The 26708-nt window shown below is 42.5% G+C and overlaps 1 protein-coding gene across 7 annotated transcripts in view; it reads left to right on the top strand.

The window, feature by feature from the left end:
• The window catches only part of LOC114860635 (thyroid hormone receptor alpha), a 184437-nt gene that overhangs the window by 149913 nt on the left and 7816 nt on the right, over nucleotides 1-26708 (top strand). For 4 of the 7 annotated variants that reach the window (XM_029159378.2, XM_055510682.1, XM_029159377.2 and 1 more), the window contains 3 exons: nucleotides 20043-20189; nucleotides 22249-22507; nucleotides 23316-24125. In XM_029159378.2, the coding sequence (XP_029015211.1) occupies nucleotides 20043-20189; nucleotides 22249-22507; nucleotides 23316-23566 (657 nt within the window). In that variant the 3' untranslated portion in view covers nucleotides 23567-24125. Of the gene's footprint in view, nucleotides 1-20042; nucleotides 20190-22248; nucleotides 22508-23315; nucleotides 24126-26708 lie in introns of those variants that run through there. The other 3 variants (XR_003786646.2, XR_008695289.1, XM_029159380.2) reach the window with 3 other exon arrangements.

Raw genomic sequence — 26708 nt, 5'->3', positions numbered from 1 at the left:
ATTAAACAAGAGAAAAAAAACTCAAGAATTGTGCTTCAATTTTAAAAGAAGCACAAATTTGAATATGTTTTAGAGAAATCGATGTGAGTGACTTTAATCATGGCTAATATAACATATTGTTGAAATTCAGCTCAGTTTTATTTACTGTATATAGCACCAATTCACAACAGAAGTCACCTCAAGGCCCTTTCCTGAGGAAGGTTTAAGACCTTACACAACTACACAACTAAACCTAACAAATCCCACATACTGTCGGTCTACGGTCTAACTTTTCCTACTCTCTAGTAGCTTGAAACATGAATTATTTACATATTTATTACAATTATTTGCATAAATTTACAGCACACTATATCACATAGGGTCCTTGCTGAGTGGTAGCGAGTTCAGCTCAGACACAGCCTGGGGGAAGAAGCTGACTTTGTGTCTGGTTGTTCTGGTGGTGGCCATAGCTCTGTAGTGCCTGCCATAGGGGAGGAGCCTAAACAGTTTGTGTGCAGGGTGTGTGGTACTGGTACAGGTGTTGAATGGAAGGAAGCTCAGTTCTAATGATCTTCTCTGATGACTGGACAAATACCATGCAGTCTGTGCCTGCTTGGTGGCTGAACCAAACAACATAGTGATGAAGATGCAGAGGACAGACTGGATGATGGCCGTGTAGAACATGGTCAGCAGCTCCTGGGGCAGGTTGACCTTCCTGAGCTGTCTCAGGATGTACAACCTCTGCGGGGAGTTTTTTTGGACAGTGTCTATGGTGACCACTTTAGGTCCTGGGAGATTGTGGATCCTAGGAACCTATTATTACGGTCCACCATTATCCACCATTATCACCACACTCTTGAGCGTGTTGAACTCCAGCTTGCTTTGACTGCACCACTGAACCAGCTGCTTCAACTCCTGCCTGTACACAGCAGACTCGTCACCGTCTTGGATCAGCCTAATGACAGTCATGTTGTCTGCATCCTTCAGGAGTTTCACAGACGGGTCCTCTGAGTCGTTAGTGTACAGGGAGAAGAGCAGTGGGAAGAAGACACAGCCTTGTGGTGCACCGATGCCGATGGTGCGGGTGCCACATGTGATGCTGCCCAGCCTCACTTGCTGCCTCCTGTCAGTCAGGTCAGTTAGTCGTTTGCTAGCCTGCTGTTTGTTGTGCAGCAGTTGACAAAAAAGCACTCCAAGTGAGGACAGCAGAACTTCTTCAACAGTGTGACATCTGTACCTTTGGTGTTGATGTAAAAGGAGGTTCTGCATCCTCGTGTTTTCCCGTGGAACTCCGTGATACAGTCCGCACGAAGCAGTAGGCAGTGGTGGTTATTGCAGTGGTGTTATGTCGGCAGCTGGGCTTTCTGGTTTTGGGCTTTTATTGTCGTGGATTTTGTTTTGCATCCGGTTGTTTCGTTCCTGTTCCTTGGCTTGTTGATTGTTTTCACCGGTGCCTCATTAGTCGGACTATTTAGCCCTTCCGTTTCCGAGGCATCCTTGTCGGTTTATTGTTCGCCCACAGCTGTTTGAAGCCGTCCAGGTTTGACCAAGTTATTTCGCCTTGTGACCATAGTCCTCGCTGTTGTATTTTTGTTTCACGTTGACTTAGATTTTGTTTGTACTGGCCACGCCAGTTTTCCGTACTTTGTACGCGCTTTGAGTTTACGGTTTTTTTTCTGTTCGCACGGTGAGCATTTTGCCCGTGCCATTTCGGACTAAAAAGGACACTGACGTGAGGACGGTCCTCCGTCGTTCAGATCGCGCGCTACTAGCCGTCGGACCCGGTATTGTTACGTGAAGCGCTGTGCGCGCACCATTGTGCTCCTCCACAGACACCGTGGGAAGGAACCTCCGGAGTAACGCTGGAACGAGGACCCGGTCTCCACAGCCCCGCCATCGCTGTTCCTCAACCTGCCTCATGCTCGGAGCTTCACCTCGCGTTTGCCCTGTTTTACCAGGTAGTACCGTTCAGTGAAGACAAGTCCAGGTGTATGCTGAACACTGTCCAGTATATAACTTGCCTTATTACTTACCTTCTCTCTCTCTCTCTCGGTACTCAGGGACGCTACTATCTAGGACGAGTTTACGCCCACGCACCCTTGTTTCCTTTTTTCTGTAAATAAAACCCTTTTGTGTGCATACTAGGTCTCTGACTCGGTTCTGTGGAACACTCCCTGGGGGTCCAGCTGCGCACTTAATGGTGCACAGGGTAACATTTCTCTGACAGAATAAACCGACCAACGACCCTATGGACCCCCCAGAACCGACGATGAAGGCATGGCAAGCCGGTATTGAGTCGATATTAGTAGAGCAAGGTAACCAGATAACGCGGATTGCGCAGTCCCTCTCACAGTTAAGCTCTATGGCCTCTCAGACATGTACCGCTCCCACTCCGCTAGATCCGGCCGCCATTCCACTCCCTGCCTCGCCGCCTCGGCTTCAGGTTGGTACCGCTGAGCCACGGTTACATCCCCCGGCACGTTACAGCGGCGAGCCCAGGGGAAGCCGCTCTTTCCTTACTCAATGTGATATTATGATTCAGCTACAGCCTTCAGCTTTCCCCTCAGAGTCCTCCAAGGTGGCATACGTGTTAACCTTGCTAGGAGGTAGAGCGGCAGCTTGGGGAACAGCAGCGTGGCGGAGAAGGGAGAGCTACTGCGATACCTTAAAAGCCTTTGGTGATCAACTCTCCCGAATCTTTGACCCAGTTCGGCCCCAGACGGAGGCATTACACGGACTGGCGGGCCTTTCTCAGGGACATCGTCATGTGATCCAGTTCCGCACCCTCGCAGCAGACAGCCGGTGGAATGACCACGCCCTTTATGATCAGTTTTATTTAGGCCTCAGCGACCGTATTAAGGATGCGCTATCTTATCGGGAGGAACCACAGACCCTGGACGACCTCATCGAGGCTGCTACCAGGGCGGAGCAGCGTCATAAGGAGAGACAGTATGGGCGGAGTGGTTCCCGTGCCACCCCTACACATAATGCTTTTACCAGTTCTGTACATAATTTCCCACAGCAGCAGCAGGGAACGTGTCCATCCCCGGAACCGATGCAGCTGGGGCGACAGCGCCTCACCACGGAGGAACGAGAGCGACGCCGTCAGAAAAGACTGTGTTACTACTGTGGTGAGTCAGGACATTTTGTGTTGCATTGTCCAGCAAAAGGGGTGGCTCAGTAGCCTCCGTGGAGGTGCTACTGAGCCGTTCTTTGGTCAAAGCCTCCACCGTCAGACCACGGACCCAGGTGGTGATCGGTTCAGGACCGTTCCAAAGGACTGTGACTGTGTTGATTGATTCAGGAGCTGACGCTAACTTCATCACGGAGACCCTGGCCAAGGAGCTTCACCTAACCCCTGAACCACTGAGTCAGGCCTTACAGGTCAGATCACTGAATCGAACATTTTTGCACAACGTTACCCACATCACTGTTCCTGTATTCCTGTCAATGGGTAATCACCAGGAAAAGATCTCCTTTCATATTGTTGACATGGCTGAACCACCATTAGTCCTAGGAATCCCATGGCTCCAGCTGCATAACCCCCATATAGATTGGGTAACAGGAAAGGTTCTGGGGTGGAGCACGGCCTGCCACGCCTCCTGCCTTCTCTCCGCTCGCCCCTCCAGGGCGGTCTACGTACATGAAGACTGTTATCCAGACCTCTCCAGGGTTCCCCAAGCATATCATGACCTCAAGGAAGTCTTCAATAAGGCCAAGGCGGTCACCCTCCCACCACACCGGCCTTACGACTGCGCAATTGACCTTCTACCGGGACACCCCCCCCCCCAGGGGTCGTTTGTTTTCACTGTCCGGTCCGGAGAGGGCGGCGATGGAATCCTACATCCAGGAGTCCTTATCTGCAGGTATCATTCGGCCGTCGACCTCGCCTGCAGGGGCAGGTTTCTTTTTTGTCGGGAAGAAGGATGGGGGCGTAAGACCGTGCATAGATTACAGGGGCCTTAATGCTATCACGGTAAAAAACAGATATCCTCTACCTTTGATCGCCACTGCTTTTGAACTGTTGAAGGGTGCACGAATCTTTACCAAGTTAGACCTGCGTAATGCATATCACCTAGTGCGCATCAAGGAGGGGGACGAGTGGAAGACTGCTTTTAACACACCCACAGGCCATTTTGAATACCTCGTCATGCCATTTGGCCTAACGAATGCCCCAGCCGTTTTTCAAAACATGGTTAATGATGTCTTGGGGGATATGTTGAATAAGTTTGTTTTTGTATACCTCGACGATATTCTCATTTTTTCAAAGTCTGAGACCGAGCACTTCCAGCATGTCCGAGCGGTTCTTCAGCGTCTCCTCCAGAACCAGCTATATGTTAAGGCTGAGAAGTGTGAGTATCATGTGTCCAAGACGTCCTTTTTGGGTTTTGTTATTAGCCCAGAGAGGATTGCTATGGATCCTGATAAAGTGCAAGCCGTTAGAGAATGGCCGGTGCCCACAGATAGGAAGCAACTACAACGGTTCCTGGGGTTTGCAAATTTTTATAGAAAGTTCATTAAGGGATACAGCGGGGTGGCAGCACCACTGCACAAGTTGACATCACCTAAGACAAAGTTCTTGTGGTTCCCAGAAGCCAGGGATGCATTTGAGAAACTGAAGACCCTGTTTACAACCGCTCCTATTCTCACACTCCCCGACCCAAATCTGCCATTTGTCGTCGAGGTTGATGCCTCGGACTGTGGGGTGGGAGCAGTGCTATCCCAGCGCTTGCCTTCAGATTCAAAGATTCACCCCTGCGCTTTTTTTTCCAAGAAACTGTCCCCCCCTGAAAGAAACTACGATGTGGGCAACCGGGAGCTGCTGGCAGTCAAGTTGGCCCTAGAGGAATGGAGACACTGGCTAGAGGGTTCGACTCACCCTTTCACGGTTCTAACAGACCATAAGAACTTGGAGTACCTCAAGTCGGCTAAGAGACTGAATTCCCGCCAGGCTAGGTGGTCGATCTTTTTTGAGCGTTTTGCTTTCACCCTGTCTTTCAGACCTGGTACTCTGAATAGTAAGGCGGATGCTCTGTCTCGTATTCATGCCCCATCTGACCCTCCGGATAGGTCAAAGTTCATTCTCCCAGGCTCAGTTAGGTTGGGCGCTGCACGCACCGGTTTGGAGGAGAGTGTCATCGGCGCGAATCAAGGTACCTCAGCACCTTCAGGTTGCCCTGATCACTGTCTCTTTGTCCCTGCAGAACTCAGATCACGGGTCTTGCAGGTCTGTCACGACTCCCGCCTTGCTGTGCATCCGGGGGCAGCACGCACCGTACGAGCGGTGCTCCAACATTTCTGGTGGCCTACAGTGCGGAAGGATGTGCGAGAGTATGTTGCCGCCTGTCCCGCATGCTCCAGGTCGAAGGCTGGCCACCAGGCTCCAGCAGGGCACCTACATCCCCTGCCCGTTCCAAAACGCCCATGGTCTCATTTATCCATGGACTTTGTCACTGGGCTGCCTCCTTCCAACGGGAACACTGTGGTCCTCACGGTTGTGGATAGATTTTCAAAGATGGTGCACTTTGTTGCACTCCCCAAGTTGCCATCGTCCTCTGAGACTGCTCAAGTGATGATTGACCATGTTTTCAGGCTCCACGGCATCCCGGAGGATGTGGTCTCTGACCGGGGGCCTCAGTTCACCGCCAAGTTCTGGAGCGAGTTTTGTCGGCTGCTGGGTGTCTCTGTCAGCCTATCATCGGGCTACCATCCCCAGTCTAATGGGCAGGCCGAGCGTTTGAACCAGGAACTGGGAACGGGTCTTAGACTGTTGTGCTCTGACAATCCAGGAGCGTGGTCTAAGAATCTGACCTGGGTGGAGTCTGCCCATAACAGCCAGCCTTCCGCCTCTACGGGACTGTCTCCTTTCCAGGTAGTTTACGGCTATCAACCACCGTTGTTTGAACCGCAGGTGTTGGATGCCATGGTCCCCTCCGCTGCTGCGTCTGTCCGCCGTTGTCACCTAGCCTGGCGTAAGGCGCGCCAGGCTCTGCTTTCCTCTGTTTCTCTCTATCAGCGTCAGGCTGACCGCAAACGCCGTCCTGCTCCCACCTATCGCCCAGGACAGAAGGTGTGGCTGGCCTCCAGGGACATTCCTCTAAAGGTGGAGAGTCCCAAGCTGGCGCCGCGTTTTATTGGGCCCTTTCCTGTCTCTAAGGTGATCAACCCTGTGTGTGTCAGACTTCGTCTTCCTCGGTCGTTGCGTATCCATCCCACGTTTCATGTATCTCGTATCAAGCCGGTGCAAGCCTGTCCGTTGGTCCCCTCCTCCAGGCCCCCTCCGCCCGCCCGGCTCATTGGCGGGGGGCCTGCTTATGTGGTGCGTCGTATCCTCCGTTCCCGGCGCAGGGGGCGTGGTGTGCAGTATTTGGTGGATTGGGAGGGGTATGGGCCGGAGGAGCGCTGCTGGGTCCCGCGGGGCTTCATCCTGGATCCCGCTCTCCTGCGGGAGTTTCACGCTGCCCACCCCGATCAGCCCTGTCGGCCGTCAGGAGTCGGCCGTTGAGGAGGGGGTTCTGTTATGTCGGCAGCTGGGCTTTCTGGTTTTGGGCTTTTATTGTCGTGGATTTTGTTTTGCATCCGGTTGTTTCGTTCCTGTTCCTTGGCTTGTTGATTGTTTTCACCGGTGCCTCATTAGTCGGACTATTTAGCCCTTCCGTTTCCGAGGCATCCTTGTCGGTTTATTGTTCGCCCACAGCTGTTTGAAGCCGTCCAGGTTTGACCAAGTTATTTCGCCTTGTGACCATAGTCCTCGCTGTTGTATTTTTGTTTCACGTTGACTTAGATTTTGTTTGTACTGGCCACGCCAGTTTTCCGTACTTTGTACGCGCTTTGAGTTTACGGTTTTTTTTCTGTTCGCACGGTGAGCATTTTGCCCGTGCCATTTCGGACTAAAAAGGACACTGACGTGAGGACGGTCCTCCGTCGTTCGGATCGCGCGCTACTAGCCGTCGGACCCGGTATTGTTACGTGAAGCGCTGTGCGCGCACCATTGTGCTCCTCCACAGACACCGTGGGAAGGAACCTCCGGAGTAACGCTGGAACGAGGACCCGGTCTCCACAGCCCCGCCATCGCTGTTCCTCAACCTGCCTCATGCTCGGAGCTTCACCTCGCGTTTGCCCTGTTTTACCAGGTAGTACCGTTCAGTGAAGACAAGTCCAGGTGTATGCTGAACACTGTCCAGTATATAACTTGCCTTATTACTTACCTTCTCTCTCTCTCTCTCGGTACTCAGGGACGCTACTATCTAGGACGAGTTTACGCCCACGCACCCTTGTTTCCTTTTTTCTGTAAATAAAACCCTTTTGTGTGCATACTAGGTCTCTGACTCGGTTCTGTGGAACACTCCCTGGGGGTCCAGCTGCGCACTTAATGGTGCACAGGGTAACATTTCTCTGACAAGTGGCACTATTTGCAGTGGCACTCTTTGCACAGGTACAGTAAATAGTGCTATGTAGGCCCTCTCTGGTGTGTTCTTGGCTTTGACATAGAGGGGACTTGCAAAATCTATTGCAAAAATTTCAAATGGGGGTGACTCTGTTATGCGGTCTCTTGGTAATGGCGCTGTTGTCTGCGCTGCCGCCTTGGCCTTGAATCGCTTACAGATGACACAGGATGCAATGACTTCTTTGATCTTCTGTCGTGCCCGATGGATCCAGTACTTTTCCCTTAGTTGCACTAGAGTGTCTCTCAAACCTGCATGGATCACCGGTTCATGACTGCATCCTACTATCAGCAGATATCAGCTGAAGCAGCTCTATACACCATTGCTACCATTTCTGAGAGAGATCATCTGGCAGGACTTCATCCCAGCTGATGCCCCTTTGCCATATTTCTTGAAAAAGATATTTCACTTGCAATTGTGAATGGCGTTAAAAAACCCATAGAGTCAATTAATTTGGCTGCAAATCACGGAACACTTCTTTTGTTGTTCCCCTTCACATGGAATATGTTCATTAGATGCCCGGGGGTTGAAGACGAAATCATTATATCTGGTCTCCACACTAGACCAAGCACCTTTAACACATATCCCTGCAATTCGGGATTCAGAGCTAATTCAATACCCCCTTTTCTTCCATTTTGCCTTCAGTTCAGGGGAGTTTGTTGTCCACTTACAGAGGTTCATGTTGGTGGCAGACAAGATTTTCTTTGCGCTCGCTATCAATACATGAGCCTCCTCAGTGTCGCTTGAACTAGCTATGAAGTCATCAACATACAGTGAAGTTTTCAGAGTGTTCACAACTATTGGATGGGAGAGCTGGCAACTTTTTAAAATTAATTCAGCATTCGACAATATATGCAAATTTATAGCACAATGCATTGTGGGTGATGCACCATAACAGGAATTGGTGTTAATAGGAGTGACCATTGCAATGATTAATAAATAATCATTGCATTAGACTCTTCATGTTGATGTAAGAGACTAATGTTTATGTTTAAAATATTTTGAAGTATGTCAATATTTTCAAATTTTTATTTAAATTGTTTTTTTTATCACGGAATGCTCTTCAGCTTTTGTCCTTTTGCTTATGCAGTAGAAAAAAATTAATGCATGATTGTCGTAAAATATTCACATAGGATTGCATTTCCTACATTACAGCAACATCCAGGGCTGAAACAGTCCTCCTAGACTGCTAATAGGTCAATCGATTGACTGTCCAGTTAATTCCTATGCTTACTATAGGTGTTTGTCTTGTTCAACTGCAGAATTTAAGATTAGACTGTGCAGGTAAACAAACAAAAGAGACAGCTTCTCTTGGGGTGCTCCGTTAGTAGAACACAAATCCCATTTATTTTTCACACACCAAACAAATCACTGCTTGTTGATGGTCACTCCCACAAACACTCTTCTGACTCATGGTGTGCCACACAAAACAAAAACAAAAACACACATTACAACCATAAATGAACAAGATGCTAAATTAATTTCACCAAAGTTATAACATTTTTTGAATCCTAACTTTAACTATAACACTACAAACAAAAGAACGGGTTTTCTCATGATTATGCAGTCACATTGTAATATAAATATTTGTATTTAACTTGAGTTATATGCTTAATGTATTACTACATTAGTAATCTATATTAAAGATGACGAAATTTTAGAAAGTTTCAGTTTTTTCGTGTAGTATGTATACTGCTCCTCTGAGCAGCACTTCAAGCAGTTAGTGTAGAGTTGCAAAAGAGCATGACTCTGATGTAGGAATTTCTGATTCAAAACCTGACTTGAACTAGTCTTTCAACAACGTTCAGAAGAAGTATTTGCAAGACTGTAGTTTCGTGTGAAACATATAATTTTTATAGAAATCAAACTGCTTTTGTTTTATTTGTGAACATTCAGCTTTGCAATTTTTTCTTTGCGGATCTGATCAGCTATACATTCAACTCATCAGGTAGTTTCAGTAATGTTTCAACTTATTAATTACAAATAGTTAATTACAATATTTTACAGTATAATAAAAACCCACACTCCCTTTCTCGAACTCTTTTCACAATAAAATCAATCTAATTGCTTATTGGCATGTTTTATGCTTTTACAGTTACTGACATTGTTTTAACTTTACCAGTTAAGCGCACACATCTTCCAAATTCTTTCAGAATTAAAGCATAATTCAAAATCATTAGCTTTTGTAGAAAACCTTTGAACTGCTTCAGCTTTTTCTTCATCACTACTCATATCCTGTGGCTCAATGGTATAAGTCCATGACTCGGAAGTAGGAGATCTGGTTTTAATACCTACTGGGGGCATGTTTATGCATTCAGTTCTTTATTAAGACTGCATTGATTTCCTTCACATAAATTGAGTTATATGTTAAATATATCAGCAATATTCAGATTTCCTTCACATAAATTGAGTTATATATTTAATATATCAGCAACCTTTAGCTATATTATAATAGGGTTATCTGTGAGAAGTCATTCACACTCAGTTTAGTAATTAACCACAGACACTTCAAAATAAAAGCACAAATTTAGATCTTCCTAATGTTCAGTGTCCACAGCAGCTCTATGTATATTACCGATGGGCAAATTATATATATATGCAAATTTATATATGGTATACTGGGGGATCTGGGTTCGATTCCCGTCTGAGTCAGGTTCATGCAATCACATAATAATATAAATATTTTTTGTTTGTTTTTTTGTTAATGTTCTTTAAGTTTTTTAAGCAGCTATCATGGCTGGGTGGCTAAAGAGCACAATTAGGATGCAGGACATCCTGGTTCGAAACCTGACTAGAACAAGGATCTCAAGGATTAACAGAACTGTAGTCATGTGCAAAACAAACTGAAATTTGTGCACATTCAGCTCTGCAACTTTTTCTTTGCAGATCTGATCAGCTGTACATTCAAGTCATCAGATAGTTTCAGTAATGTTTGAACTGATTAATTACAAATAGTTAATTAGAATATGTTTCAATATAATAAAAACCCACACTCCCTCCCTCAAAATCTTTTCACAATAAAAGCCATTCAGTTGCTTATTAGCATGTTTTCTGTTTTTGACTAGATAGTTACTGATATGGGGTGCCGAATGTAAAAGGAGCACCTATAACTAGTTTTCTCACATTTAACTAAATGACACAACCTGTTTTCTCACATTTAGTTAAATGTACAAAAGTCTAAATGTAAATGTTAAATGTATACAGAGGCAGCCGGTAAAAGTGTCTACCCCACCGTGTTTGGGTTTCAAATCTGCCGCGTCAGTGCCCGGTTTGCACTGCGGGAGGAGTGTGTTACGTCCTTCTGGCCTGTAGGTGGCGATTAACTCCCACTTTTGGTCCTAAAACATCGTAGTTGCATACGTCATATACACTCTTGTAGAACAACCAATGATCAGGCCTTGGGTGGCCTAGTGGTTAACATGCATGGCTACAAAATTTTTTTTGTCCGGGGTTCGAGTCTGAGTGGAAGCAGTTTTTTTTTATTTTAATTATTGGAAAAACAGCGTCTCATCATCATTATGTGATCACGAGATGACAACGTTGTATTACTTAGTGCATGGATCGCCAAGACTATGAACCGCTGGTCGCGTTATAGTATGAAGTTATAAACGTAAGTAAATTATGGCAAATTATGGCAGTTTAAAACCGAAAATAAGAAGCTGAACGGTGCGCCCTCCCGCGTGCAGCGTTCGATTTATGGCAGACAAGCTACTGTAACCCTGATTTCTTGCTGTTGGTACGGGCAATTTTCTTTACGTGGAATGCTTCTTTAATGCACCACACGGCAAGACAGTACGGCACATGTACACTTTTTTCTTTACTCACCCAAAGCGCGTTACCTTTTTCCTGTCCCCCGTCAACAAGAACAGGTAGGAACTAATGTTGATGACAAATAAAATCACAGTAGCTGAAATGTCACGTTTCCCAAACATAAAATAAAAAAATAAAAAGGAATACTAACTAAGGTTACACTACTACAATTTAAAAAAGTGAATAAGGATGATCTAGACCAGAGGTCTGCCACCGGTAACACCCACGTTTTCAATGAAAAAAACAAACACTGGGAGCCGCGGAGGGCGGCAATATTATATTATTTGAGAACATTCAACATTTGTTTTTTAATCCAAAGAAGACATAAAAGTCGGGGCTCAGAGATGTAACCGATGATAAAACATTGTCAAGGCATCGACAAGGACAGCTAACTCGCTTTTCCCTGCTTCAAACAGCTGTTTTAACTGAGAGCAACCCGTGCGGCATCACCGGTCAATCTGGAAACGTATTAATTTTTTTTTGTAGATAAAAATAATGTTTGCCCTGTTCAAACCTGGGGAATAAAAAAGATTCTGATTCTGAAAGCGGCTGGTCAACTTCGTAGGAACACATTTCATATGGTACAGGTGAAAGGGAGACTAACAACACAACGCAGCCGAGGCTGTAGCAGCAGAGAAACGCAGATCTTTGTCCTGCGTGTTGATGAGCGTTTCCCCTTCCCCCAGTGTCCCTGCTCTGGGACGTGGATGGCCACGCCCACTTTCATTCTCCAGACGGACATGAAAGAGGGAATAACGAAATAAACAGCTGGTTAACTTCGTAGGAACACGGCTGTAGCTCTGCAATGACTTTATGTGGTACAGGTGAAATGAGTAATAACGAAATAAACAGCTGGTTAACTTCGTAGGAACACCTTGTAGTAGAAACTGGTATATTTAGAAAACCCAGTAGTCCTAGTCTTAAGGTGTGTGAACTGGGAAGGAGACGGCAGCAGCGACTGAAGAGCGACTGAATAGAGTTGATGTCTTCCCCGCTGACAGGCACATTCATTTGATAATGCACGTACCTTGGCTGACAGTTCAGTTGAAAACCACACTGAATCTTTATTAAACCGTCCCTGAATAACATCTATGAACAGCAGTTTCCTTCTTGATTATCCATTATTATTATATATGAAGCGCAAATCTTCGCCAGTCCAAATTGTGCAATTAATACTGTATTTACAATAAAGGTAATAAATAATAATAATAGTATTTTCATTTTTAAATGCACTGCATATTTTAAACGAATGTCGAAGTGCTACAAATAACTTAGATCAGAAAGCTACAATAAATACATACGTTTATTTTTGCAGAGTAAACGTATGTAGAACAAACTACTTGCTGCATTAATGAGTCTTAGACCTGCAGCTGATCACGCCGCCCGATGCTGCCCAGTCTCCCACGGAGCTTTGTCCCGGTGCTGAAGTATTTCTCACCTGCTGATCGAGTAGTAGCAACACATTAGCATGTCTATGCGCCTCTACGGGGGAGGGGAGGGATGTGAAGTTTGCCTTTGCGACTGTGAGCAAACATGAGACAAGCAAAAGCTTTGTCGAACTCAGATTCAAGTCATCTGAGTACGAAACACATCACATATCATTCAATCTCGTGTTTCATTCGAACGGCAGTCTGGAGCTCTCTGCTAAGACCGCTGCACCGCGACCCATCCACGGATGAGCTTCAATTAATATTAAAAGCAGAGGTTTTTAGTTTTATGTTTTTCTCTAAACGAAAAAAACAGCTTTAAATTCAAGTCCGTGTGTTTTTGTTAAAAAATATTTTTGTTCGGTTTATTGGTTTGTAATGGTGCTTTTATTCAGGATAGATAGACGGATGGGAAATCAAAGTTTTGAAACATACACGGGCCGAATAAGTCACATCAGCCACTCATTCAGTTACAATGACACGCACAGTCAAAACAAATTCTCGCTACATTTAGAGCGCCACTCCCCCGTTCCTCTCGTAGGCCGCATTTGCACATCCATACATTTGTGTATTGGTCACTCTCTGTCTGGACACATGACTCCGAAACACGTCACGTGTTTGTGTAAGAGTTTGATGTCTCCACCAAATTATAAGCAGAGGTAACGAGAGAACGACTTTTTGTGTTTTCCGTTTGTCTCTAAACAATAAAAACATATTAACTCCAATTCCGTGTCTTTTTGTAAAAAACAAATTTTTTTGCCTGTTTTATTGGTTTGTAAGGCGGTGCTTTGATTAAAATCCGTTTGCCGCTCATCAAAAGAGAAACGAAAACGCCGGTGAAAGTGGCTGGATGGACGGATGGGAAATGAAAATGTTGAAACGTACACGGGTCGAATAAGTGCTGTCAGCCACTCAGTTACAATGACACGCACAGTCAAAACAAGTCAAACTGCAGTTCTGCAGACACAGAGTAAACACGTAGGAACAAACATGTTGCTGTAATGCTTCGCTGTAGATCTGCTGATTTCTGGCGTCCTGTCAAAATTACGATCGACAACTGCTGTAAAACAAATTCCTATGATTATTACAGTTATTTACGTAAAATCTACGACTATTGGAAAACCTTCATTAACAAGTCGTGGAAGTTTAAAACCTAAATAAGCGTCTATAGTCGCAGATGGACTGCGCTCTACGTCTTTACTTGGCCATGCGCATTCAAATTATATTAATTAAACCGCGACGCATAACCACGGAATTATGTGAAGTCAATATGTTGTATCAGATGTTAGAGCGGTGGGTGTGTACATATTTTTAGAGACGCCTTCTATTTAAAGACACGAAAAAGCTGAGGAGAATGAAAACAAGAATGTGTTGCTGCTGTGGCGCTGCCTGTTTTAAACCACACAGAACAACTATAACTTTGCAGTGAACAGAAAATAACTAAGCCATCAACAAGTTGTTGCCCTCCATACTCCCCATGTTTTAGCACACAACAGATACTTAATAGTAAAAACTTAATAGTAAAATAGGTCTGGTGTAATATATGTGTGTTACAGGTAGAAATGAACAGTCGGACCTAAGTTACGCTGTAGTGCTTTGAAGGCTTCTAATCAACGCTGCGCCACCTGGTGGTTAAAATGAGAGTAGCGTCCTGATTTTTTTCAGCCGGCTGCAGGATTAAAAATCTTTAGTCAGCGACGCACTCGCTGCACCGTGGCGACGCGTCGGTACTGCAGTAAAAACCCTAGTCACTTTGAACAGCTGCCACTGTATGTAAATGTTAAATGTAAATGTTAAATGTTCGCCGAGTGCAAGACTGAATATTCATGAATGTGCAAGTAGACTCCACCCCTACCCTCAAAAGCGCTGGTCTCAGATCAGAGACGCAAACTCAATCCCCCTAAACAGTGCGCGCAAACCCCGCCCACATCTGACCTGGAAACTTTTGTTTTTAGCGTGGACGTAACTTCGGCTAGCTAGTAAAGTTAGCTAACTAGCTAACTAACTCTCTGTATAAATTTAACATTTACATTTAGACTTTTGCACATTTAACTAAATGTGAGAAAACATGTTGTCATTTAGTTAAATGTGAGAAAACTAGTTATAGGTGCTCCTTTTACATTCCGCACCCCATATACTGACACTGTTTTAACTTTACCAGTTAAACAAACACATCCCCTAAATCCTTTCAGAATTAAAGCATAAGTCAAAATCATTAGCATTCGTAGAAAATCTTTCAACTGCTTCAGCTTTTTCTCATCCATCACTCATTTCCTGTGGCTCAATAGTATAAGTCCTTGACTCGGGAGTAGGAGCTGACGGCCATGATGGCTTCGACTTTGGGTTTCTCTCCAGTATTGTCGTCCATCGATTTAGAGTCAGATGTGGGGGGAGCTATTACTGTTTGAGGTTTTTGAGTCTGCGTCACTGATCTAGGATCATAGAGGGTGGAGTCTACTTAAATATTCAGTTTGATCATTTAACCTCTACATTTAACATTTTCATTTTCATTTAACATTTAGATTTAACATTTAGATCTAACATTTACATTTATACTTTTGCACATTTAACTAAATGTGAGAAAACTAGTTATAGGTGCTCCTTTTACATTCTGCACCCCATATACTGACACTGTGTTTGTTTAACTTTACCAGTTAAACAAACACATCCTCTAAATCCTTTCAAAATTAAATCTAAATCATTGCAATCGTAGAAAATCTTTCAACTGCTTCAGCTTTTTCTCATCCATCACTCATTTCCTGTGGCCATCATGATTCAAGTCCTTGACTCGAGAGAGATCTGGTTTTAATACCTAGGTTTATGAATTCAGTTCTTAGTATAACTACATTGATTTCCTTCACATAAATTTAGTTATATATTTAATATATCAGCAACTTTCTAAATTTCCTTCACATAAATTGAGCTATATATTATTATATATGTTATATATATATCAGCAACTTTCAGCTATATTATAAAAGGATCATCTGTGACTAGTCATTCACACTGTTTTACACTTTAGCAAGTAACCACACGCACTTTTCAAAATAAAAGCACCAATCCAAATCTTTAGCCCAAATAGCACATTTCCTGCTTTTGATTGGTTAATTATGATTAGTTAATGATGTTTAGCAATTACCTACACATGTTTCCTCCAATGCTCCAACTTTTCCAAATTTTAAATTCAACTACTCTCTCTGCAGCTACTGTCAGCTGTTTTAAATGTTTCCACAATTTTCAACTATTCTTTCAGCTCTTGACCTCTATTTACCTATTTTGATACATTTTTCATTCTATCAATGCAAGTCTTTCAATAAATCATAGTCACACTTGTCTTCTTTCTTATGATGTGTCTGGCTAAGAAATCAAACCTACACTTTAGTTGCTATTGGCCTCAAAGTGCAAGAGATTCTCAATTTTCCCCATTGGCTCTAATGATAATTTTTGGCAGACGTTTGGGAGGAACGCAGAAGGCGACACATTTTGAAATTTTGCTCCTCAAACATAAAATTCACACCAGCTGCTTATTAAAGCCTTGGGATTTATAAAGTAAAGTTATTTCTGTAAACTAACTACTATAGTTTAGTCAAAACAAGCCTGTTTATAAGTGGCTTTTGTCTCCATGACAACAGCTCAGCTGCAGTAGATGAGGGACTGAGCTCAGAAACAGTTTGATTGACAGGTCAAACTCCTGATGCTCAGTGTCCACAGTAGTTCCATGCTTCCTACTGATTAATCCATTCTGCTACTGGATTGTGTAGTAATAAAGCACACACTTCCTCCAAATTCTTTCAAAATAAGAGCACCAAAACAAAAAATTACCCTTAGTAGCAATATTTAAGCTTTCGACTGGTTTTTCGACTATTTAAAGACAAATCCACAGTTACTTAATAACCCACACATGCTTCCTCTAAATCCTTTCAAAATAAAAGCACCAATGCAATTTAAAAAAAAAATATTTGAATGGTTAATTATGATTATTTAAAGACTAATTGACAGTTTAATAATACGCACACACACTTCTTTTTAGTCTTTTCAAAATAAAAGCAGCAAGCCAAATCTTTAGCTTTAACAGCAATATTTTTGCTTTTGAATGATAAATTATGACTATTTTCAAGACCGTCTAAATCCTTTTAAAATAGTAAAAAAGTAATGATGTAATTCATGACCTTAAATGTCAAGATTTTTGGTAAATACTGGTTAACTATGACTAGTTATTAAACTAAGGAAGTATTTGTGATTCATTGCTTAACTGTTAAAGTTAAACTCTTTTTAATCTTTTTAATTATTTTTTTTTACCTTGGTCAACTTTGTAATCTTTATCATCATTTTACCTTGGTTAGCGTTTTAATCTTTGTCATTGTTTTGTCGTAGTCAATGTCTTAACGTCAGCAACCTATCAGTGTTTGGCATCTTTTCGGCAACAGAACAGCTCTCCCACGTAATTTCTCGAGAAATTACTTTTTTCTAGTTTCCTTTAAATCCTTTTCTTGACTGATTTTTGCACTTTTTACAACTTTGTTATTGCTAACTTCTTTTGTACTCTACCAGATGTGAATAATTATTTGTCTCTTTCGGCTTTTTAAAGGCTTTGTTTCTGTCCTTAATAGCTGTTGTGCATTCTTGTGTCCACCATGGCACTAATCCTCCCCTTAGAACCTTTCCCTTTTACAAATGGTGCTCGTGCAGCTTCTATTATGATTCTACATATTTCCTTGTTTAACTCCCTTTCTAAACTTTCTAAAGTTTAATTTCCCTTCCCTCTTTTCCTGCTCTACTTCCTTCTCTGACCCTATTGAGATTTCTATTGGATAATGGTCACTACCTATGGTGCTTCCTCTTAACACTTCCCACTACATTCTTCAGCTAGTGATTGTGAGTCCAAGGTTCAATCTATTGCTGATTCTGTTCCTTTTACCAAATCAACTCTTGTGCCTAATCCATCATTTAAACATACTAGTTCCTTTTCATCCATTATGTCTTCCAATACCTCGCCATTTGAATCTTCTCTATCTCCCCATACTTTACTATGCGCATTGAAATCTCCACACCAGACAAGATTAGACTTCCAGTTATCCACTATCAGTTCCAGTTTATTTCTTTCCATCTTCTTGCAGGGATTGTAATAGTTTATTATTTTGATATCTTTATTTTTATACCACACTTCTATCACTACTGACTCTAATTGTGACATGGTTTCTACAGTACCTGTCTATATTGTAAACCCTCTTTAATTAATGTCATACAACCGTCCCCCCACACCATTTTCCCTGTCTTTCCATATACCATTATATCCCCTAATAACAAAATCTAACTCAGGTTTAAGCCATGTTTCTTGTATGCATATAATATCAGGGTTTTTTTTTATTTAGTAATAAACCACTTTAGTTCTTAACCATTAGCTATTAGACTTCTAGCATTCCACCATAATATCTGCATTAACTAATCGAACTTCTCCCTCCTACTCCTTCTTCTCCCCAACTCTTTATTTATACTCTCCCATGACAGGCCCTTCATATTAAAAAAAATTTGATGCTGCCTTTACAATGCCCTTAATTTTTTCACTTTTGGTTTTTGCTTGTTCAGAACAATTTGTGACATACTGTACGCCAGGAACACAATCAATTTGTCCATTTAAATTCCCATCTCACATTCGTGTATTTCTCCTGATACTTTCCCTTTTTTCCTTGCATCATCATGTCTCCTAACTTTTCACTTCTTTCACAGCTCTCTGTTTTTACTTTCTGAATTTCCTCTGCTCCTTTTCTGACCCTACATCCTCCATATGCTGCAGAATGATCCCCTCCACAATTACAGCACTTAACTATTGCTTTGTCTCCACACTGCCCATATGCATGTTCCCCTCCACATCTTCCACATCTCTGCTTCCCCTCACAAACATTTGTTGTATGTTCGTATCTCTGACACTTACAGTATAGCACCTTAGAGGAGGTGCTACATAGTCTCTGGCCGTGAAACTCATGTATCCCAGCATTATTTTGCTTGGCACTACTTTTTCTTTAAAGCTCACCATTATAGATTCACAGTCTACTCTCTTCTCATCCCGGAACACCCACAGTCGCTAATCACATATCGCCAAGTCCATATCCTCTTCATCCGACATTCTGCCACCACTACTAGCCTTTCTGCAAACTTCACATTCCTCAACATAAATCAATGTAACAATTTGAGTTTAAAGATACAACAAGTGATCTTAGTTACAGAACCTGTACAAACTGCAAAAAATGGATGTTTATACTCTTACCACTAATAATGAACTTAAACCAATGATGATACTGTAGGTCTCTAAATGAATATGGAACAAATAAAAACTCTTTTGACCCTGTCAGATATTCTCAAGCCATTCCAAAGTTAAACACAGTATTATGAAATTCCATTTTACATCAGTGCCGTACACAAACTGTCAACAGGCTTAAGTAAGTGCACGTTTTTCTGAATTGTAAATCATTTAAATCTTCTAAATAAAGCCAAGGAAAAAAGAATAAACTCGAATTTATGCATACTAAGGCCTCTTCATGATTTTCATCCTCCACCATAAAATCCAGATTACCACCTCAGGGTTCCCTTATTGATTTTAGTCTCTCTGTCAGTGTGTTTCCTCAAGCTGTGTCCTTTCTGTTATGGCTTTTACTTTCCCAATTCACCCACACAGAACAGGGATCAGCTGTGTGGCTATGAAAATGTGCATGATTGTCAACATTCTCAACACATATTGTATAACTACAGAGACAACAGTAACATCTTATCTGCTTGTAAGAGGTTGCCTAAAGCCTCCCTTTTAGGGATCCCATCTGTCTCTGATCGCATTCTGTCCTCACAAGACTCAGCCCACTTAAGTCCTTTTCACTAAATGGATTAAGACATTTAGGCAGTGCTACAAGTTCACTGCAAAAACATCTAGACCAATAAGCATGACAGTCAGATTTGATCTAAAAAGGTCAATCATATTTTCTGATGTGGCTCTTCTAATTATAGTTGCATTGCTGTGTTAATCTCATTTATGCCTTTCTCAAATACAAGCAGTTATGTTAATTTACTCAGCTCTCCCATCGACTTCCCCACTATATTTTATTGACTAGTGTTATTTCATTTGGTTCATGTGGTTTAATTTGTTGCTGTCTATTAACCCAATTAGCCTGCTTTAAATGTCAGGTAGCTGTTGTAGCTCCAACCCTTATAATAAATAATTCCAACTAATGTAAAATGTGAAAGTGAATGTAAAGTTTTAAAGATAATGCAAACCGTGCTTTAACCCCCAGTAACTGTGTTTTTAACCACAGGTCACATGTTCTTCCTTTAGAAAACTTGCTTAAGCATGATTTAATAACAGTAGTTACCAGTGTAATTTTTTTACTTCTAGCCAGATGACATTGGCCAGGGTCCAATGGTTCCCACTCCTGGTGGCGATAAGGTGGACCTGGAAGCTTTCAGTGAGTTCACCAAGATCATGACACCTGCCATAACCCGTGTGGTAGACTTTGCCAAGAAACTGCCCATGTTCTCAGAGGTAGGTCCAGTCGATGCTGTGTGTGTTTAAATCACTCACATGGTAGTTTAAAAAACATACAGTATAGTGTATTTATCCATAATGCCTGGTACAATTGGATTAGTTCTTGAGAGCATGTTGTTTCTTACTGTAGCCTTCAAAACCAAAAGTACTAGTTTAACTGTAAGGAATGGACTAAATAATTCTGTTGTCACAAAACTATTTAAGAAAAGGCTTTATAATAAGGCTTTTTTTAATGAATGTGTTTGAGAGGAATTTACCAATATTGTAACACAAGTACTTATTACTAACCTAAACTGTTCCCTGACTTAGCTTAATAATTTAAGAATAGTGCTGTAAGATTGCAGAAATATTCATCCAGTCCAAAATATAAATTAAAAGTTCAGAAAAACAACCAATTTTTATTCGAAAAAGACTTCTCAACATCTCAAAAGCAATTGCAACATCTTTGATTCCATACACGTTGGTAGTGGCTCACTGGGTAGAGTATTGCATTGAGATATACTGTGGGAGACCTGGGTACAAATGGGCGGCACGGTGGTCAGTGGGTAGCATCGTCGCCTCACAGAAGGTTCTGGGTTCGATTCCCGGAGGCACCCCGGGAATGCCTTTCTGTGTGGAGTTCGCATTTTCCCCGTGTTTGCGTGGGTTCTCTCCGGGTTCTCCAGCTTCCTCCCACAGTCGTACATTAGGTTGATTGGACTCTCTCCATTGCCTGTAGGTGTGAGTGTGTGTGAATGGTTGTCTGTCTCTGTGTTGCCCTGCAATGGACTGGCGGTACCCTGCCTCTCGCCCATAGCCATAGCCAGCCATAGCCAGCTGGGTTAGGCTCCAGCCCCCCCGCGACCCCACATATAGGAACAAGCGGCTTGGAAAATGGATGGATGGATGGACCTAGGTACAAAGCACCCAGGCAGTTAGTGTCTTGCTAGGATTCAGCATTTTTAATATTAACCAAGGGTATGCCAATGTATGCATTCTAATTTCATAGTTTCATGACGTTGTTTTATACTAAAAATGAGAATATGCAAATAAAAGAAAAGGAAGTAATGATGATTGGACGGCGCCATTCAAGCCTTTGGTTATTAACTCCAGCCTCATCTTCAAATTACTGACTACTGACTTTGTTCCCCTGAATAAGGGCTATTGATTGGAGGCTTTACTTTTCAGGCACATTGATGTAATTTGTCATTTGTTGTTGCGTGGAATAATAACCACCACCCCCTTTGTATACCCGCTTTGTCTCTGAACCTCTGGCAGATGGGCTGACTCACCACTCAGTGATATTGGTGTGCTCTTTGCACAACACAATCTGTAAGCAAGTGAACGTGCCCTTGCGTGTGTGCCACCTAACTGAGTGCACTCATGCATATTGTAGCGGGTTCCTGGTTACATAAAAGCATGGTAGTGGAGTTGTAGAAAAATCAAATTCTCTCTACATAGGGATGTTTCAGGGATGTTTCCAGCCAATTGAACTCACTCCCTTTTTTCACTTTGTTTTGATGTCTTTTTTGCTGGCTAATTGTGTTCATTAGCTAGTCACTAACAGCCTCTGTGCATCTTTTGATGCTGGTTCACTAGCGTTCAGTAAGTTGCTGAGAACAACTGCTGGGTGCTTCTAGGAAAGACAGAACAGGAGCGAAAGGAGTTTAATGAGACAAAAGTTTGCAGGCCATGAACACAAACAATGAACCAATAAAGATTAGGCACACTGTGCTGCATGAAACTGCGCTAAGCCACAGTTGTCTGGTATTTTTTTGTGAGGTTATTATTTTGACCAACACCTTTCATAATAAACTTAGTAATTTGATCTATGCATTTAGTTCAGCTTTAATCCTGCATTAACTGATTGCATTGATCATTGGACGGGGGTGGGAACAAGTTGCAATCACAGCTCGTGTTTATTTACATTTCTAAGTTGAGAGGATTTAACAAATCTGTATATTGATACCGAACATTAACCTAACTAATACAAGTCATCCTTAGATGATAACTGATATCAAATGGTGGCTGATCATGTCACCTCTTGTTACATTCCATGATCTGTTTTGATTCCAAGCTGCCATGTGAAGACCAGATCATCTTGCTGAAAGGATGCTGCATGGAGATCATGTCGCTGCGTGCTGCCGTACGGTATGATCCCGACAGCGAGACGCTGACGTTAAATGGCGAGATGGCAGTGAAACGTGAGCAGCTGAAGAATGGCGGCTTGGGTGTGGTGTCTGACGCCATCTTTGATTTAGGCAAGAGCTTGTCTCAGTTTAACCTGGATGATTCGGAGGTGGCGCTGATGCAAGCTGTACTGCTTATGAGTTCAGGTGAGAGACCACTACATGTATATGCCACTGTAATATTAACTGTTAGCCCTGTTATACTTTCACACTGGGTGTAGTTTGGTTGTTTACATCTTCACTTTTAAATTCACTATTTCCTCTTTTTACTTTGCAACTAAATTGTCTGCACACCAGTGTCATGTGTTCTGTGACAAGGAGTTGTGTGTCTTGCTACATCAGAGAAGAGGTTCCACATCAGATCATCAGATTCAAATTGCTTCACCAGCCATAGATGTTCTCTGTCCTCTGAGAAAATAAAGTCATTGCGTCAGATTTCATAATTTTTTCAAATTATTGTTGAGTAGATGTAAGCTACAGTAGTACGTAGAAATACAATTATTATTCAATCATTATTTATTTAGCTAATACTAGACTAACAGTAAACAATACCTCGCTTACAACCTGACAAAGTAAAACATGAACAATAAGAGATAGAGAATAGAGATAGGCTTTTACGTTACGTTACTTACGCCACAGCACTGTAAGTGTAATAAACATTTGTTTGCTAACACATAATTAGTAATAAAGCTCATGGGACACAGATCTTAGGCACAAACCTCAGTAGTCTTGTGGTCTATTGCTGCAGTGCAGGATCAGCATTGTTGAATGTAGTGAGCTTCTTATGTGTATCTCTGCTGAATGTGTTTTTTCTATTTTTTTGCAATAATTTCAATTTGACAGCTCTAAATTAAAATACTAACTTATTTTTGATAAAATCCTTGACATGAACTTTACAAATAAAACATTATAGATGCTGGTAAATAAAAAACGTTATCATCTTCTTCATTCCCAGATCGATCAGGGTTGACGAGCGTCGAGAAGATCGAGCAGTGCCAGGAGGCCTACCTGCTTGCATTTGAGCACTACATCAACTACCGCAAGCACAACATTCCTCACTTCTGGCCCAAGCTGCTGATGAAAGTGACGGACCTGCGAATGATTGGTGCTTGCCATGCCAGTCGCTTCCTCCACATGAAGGTGGAGTGTCCCAATGAACTCTTTCCTCCACTCTTCCTGGAGGTTTTTGAGGACCAGGATGTGTGACTTCACAGCAACCTCTGAAAGAACCATGGGCCCAAATAAGGGTGATTGTGATGGAAGATGGAAGTGTGATGAATCAGCGGCCTGTACACTTACTTTTTGTCAACTCAACACCTGCCACCAGCTAACACACACACATCAGCATCACCAGAGAAGAAAAACGTCTGACAATCTGGCCCTGTTTTTTTATCATTCAGAAAGGTAACAGTCTAAGCATTTATAGATATTAACATGGTGATCCTATAAACATACAATATATCTATATGCAAACTGAAAATTAAATTTCCCTTTCCACCTGTATAGACAAACACATGTGCTGTGGTCCTGCCAACTGGAGAGTCTTGTTTGTTTCTCTGTTCCCTCCACACCCGCCTCAGTAAATAAGTGTAGGGTAGTTTTTCTTCACTCTCTGGGACCTGACCATTAGCTCCTCAAACAACCCAACCACCCTCCCACACCAACCCCATCCCCAACACACGCACCCTGCATTTGCCGAGGCCCTGTGAGTGATGTACGTGTAACATGTACAAAACGCACACCTGCACTTTTACCTTATATAGTACCTATATTGTTGTGAGTAGTGATTATTTAAGTTGAAGAACTCACTTATATATTCACCTCTTAGTTACACACACAGTGCTTGTAATTTGACTTTTCTTTTCACTGTTTTTTATGGACAAGCCTCAGATGAGATTTCTTCAAACAAAAAGACATGTTAACCACAGGCCTTATTTCAGACATCTGAGCAAAAATCCATTCAAAACCACATGCTGACACTGGGATGAGAAAACATTGAGTACAAAAATACTAATTCCCATGTTTCAGGACACACTGCAACCACTTTGTCAACATCATTATGTCTGACTGTGTTGGACCCGCCAAACTGTGATCCTGATATGACCCCAATTCAACCAATGTGGTCATGAAAATTTGGTCACTTGTACAAGTTGCAGCTGTTCCCTACTGTTATTTACGTACACCAATTCCCCATTTTTATAGGAACCTGATGATGGGCTGTCACTTTCATGTAGATCTCAATTGGCCCTTAGTGGAGTTAGTTTACAAGGCAGTGAGGTGAGGATTTGGAGATCAGAGCCTGAATGGCAACCAGTCTACAACCCCAGTGCGAGCGTACGCAAGTGAGGGCAGACAGAGGCAAAGCTGGTGTAAACATGGGTACAGTAGCTACAGTTCTAAGCAAAAGCTATAGTTGGTGCATTCTGTGATTGTGATGAATGGGAGATAAGCTTTTGGCAGACCCTGTCTTCTCCAACAGTGAATGACGTGTACTTTCTTCAGTAATTGTAAAAATATTTCTCTTTCCACAATACAACTACATGCCGCTTTAATCAACAGTGAGGCCACCCAGACTGATTTATTTCTATACAGCATGAGCTTTTGCACAGTAAACAATAGTGTTGTTACCACTACTTTTACTGTGCAGTTACTGTAAGTCACTGAACAGTAGTTTAAAAACTTGTGAAAACTAAAATATAATTTTGATAGACACACACACAAATTAGCTATTAAACCTCGTGTTTTGATTACCTCACACATGAACAGTACACAAATGCATTTTTGGTTACAGTATATATTACCTCAGTTGTTGTGTTGCTCATCTCTTTTCTCACCATACTTCCTGTTACCATGTGCAACTCTGGATCAGTTTTCTCACTGGAGCCACACCCTGCTAATCAAACCACAGACCCATGTCCTGCTTCCTAAATGTTGAGCATTGGTAGATGGGAACAAGTGTAGGAGATGTTACTTTTGCAGGTCACCCCCTCTGTCGCTACTACCTGCTTCTAGTCCCACCAGAAACCGACAGATTCTACCTCATCTCTCATTCAGCTGCTAGTTTGTGTGTGTGTCTGAATATACACGCAAGTGGTGCAACGGATTTGCCAAAATGGATCAGTTGCAATGACATTATGGATTTTTTAACGTCTCATTGGATCAACTAGTAGACTTAATCACGTAATCTTAATTTTTTTTTTTTATGACAAACCTTATGGGACCAGCGGTCTTTCTGGAGTCTGTTTTTGTGTACAAAAGTGAAATGAGTTGAATTTGTGACAGTGCAATGGGGCGAGTAAACTAAAAGAAACTCTGGGATGCGAGATCGAAACTGGGACTCCGGTGGAAGCCATTTTGGCTTGACTAGGTCAGACCAACTGACTGGTCAGCAACATTTGCTTCAGTGCGTTAGTTTCATCCATGCTGAGGCGAGGGAATTGGTGAGCGGGCAGCTGTGGCAGGTACTGGCACAGAATAAGCCACTGGCAAATGGCCACAGGAACACGGACTGTTTCTACAGTATCTTCAGCTTCTCCCCTCACAAGCACAGCAGCAATGGAGACAAAACCATCAGAGAAAAACGGAGTGACTGTTCTGTGCCAGAAACCTTAAATATATATATTAAACACTGCTGAAATAAGCACCACAATCATATGTCCAACTTGTCATGCACTACAAATCAGGTTTGTTTTCTGTTGCACTAAAACCAAGATGTCTGTAGCCCTGGACCCCTCCACCAACCCTTTCTTCAAACGTCTCCTGTTCCTGCCCGTCTGTAGTCCTCCTATAACAGTAACCTCTCAAATATGACGTATACTGTATGTATGCTTCATTATGTTAAATTCAGCCTTTAGTCACGACATCTCTGTGTTATTAATCTATGTTACAGGGTATTGAAATAGAGCCCTAATCTACATTTATACAGGGACCTGAGAACATGCGCGCACGCACGGACACACACACACACACACACACACACACACACACACACACACACACACACACACACACACACACACACACACACACACACACACACAGAGCAACAGCATGACAGAGCAATACTTTTTTACACTTGCCCACGTCTAGCCTGTTTGTATTTGTACTGTGCTCACTATCACTGTGAATGAAAGCCATGCTGCCCACCGTGTTATGGCTCAGACAGGGACTGCTGGTTCAGGACGTACAGTATAACACGTGCCTCACACAGGGCAGTACTGTGAATCTACAACAGTATTAAGCATTTATTGACAGGTACAAAATATGTAGAGACACATGTTCAGTATGAGAATTAGTATTTTTACTACATGATACGAAGGAGTAGTCCTCAGAATATCAATGGGCTACG

Source organism: Betta splendens, chromosome 8 (assembly GCF_900634795.4).
Source record: "Betta splendens chromosome 8, fBetSpl5.4, whole genome shotgun sequence".
NCBI classification, from domain to species: Eukaryota; Metazoa; Chordata; class Actinopteri; order Anabantiformes; family Osphronemidae; genus Betta; species Betta splendens.
This window is presented reverse-complemented; position numbering and strand designations above follow the sequence as displayed.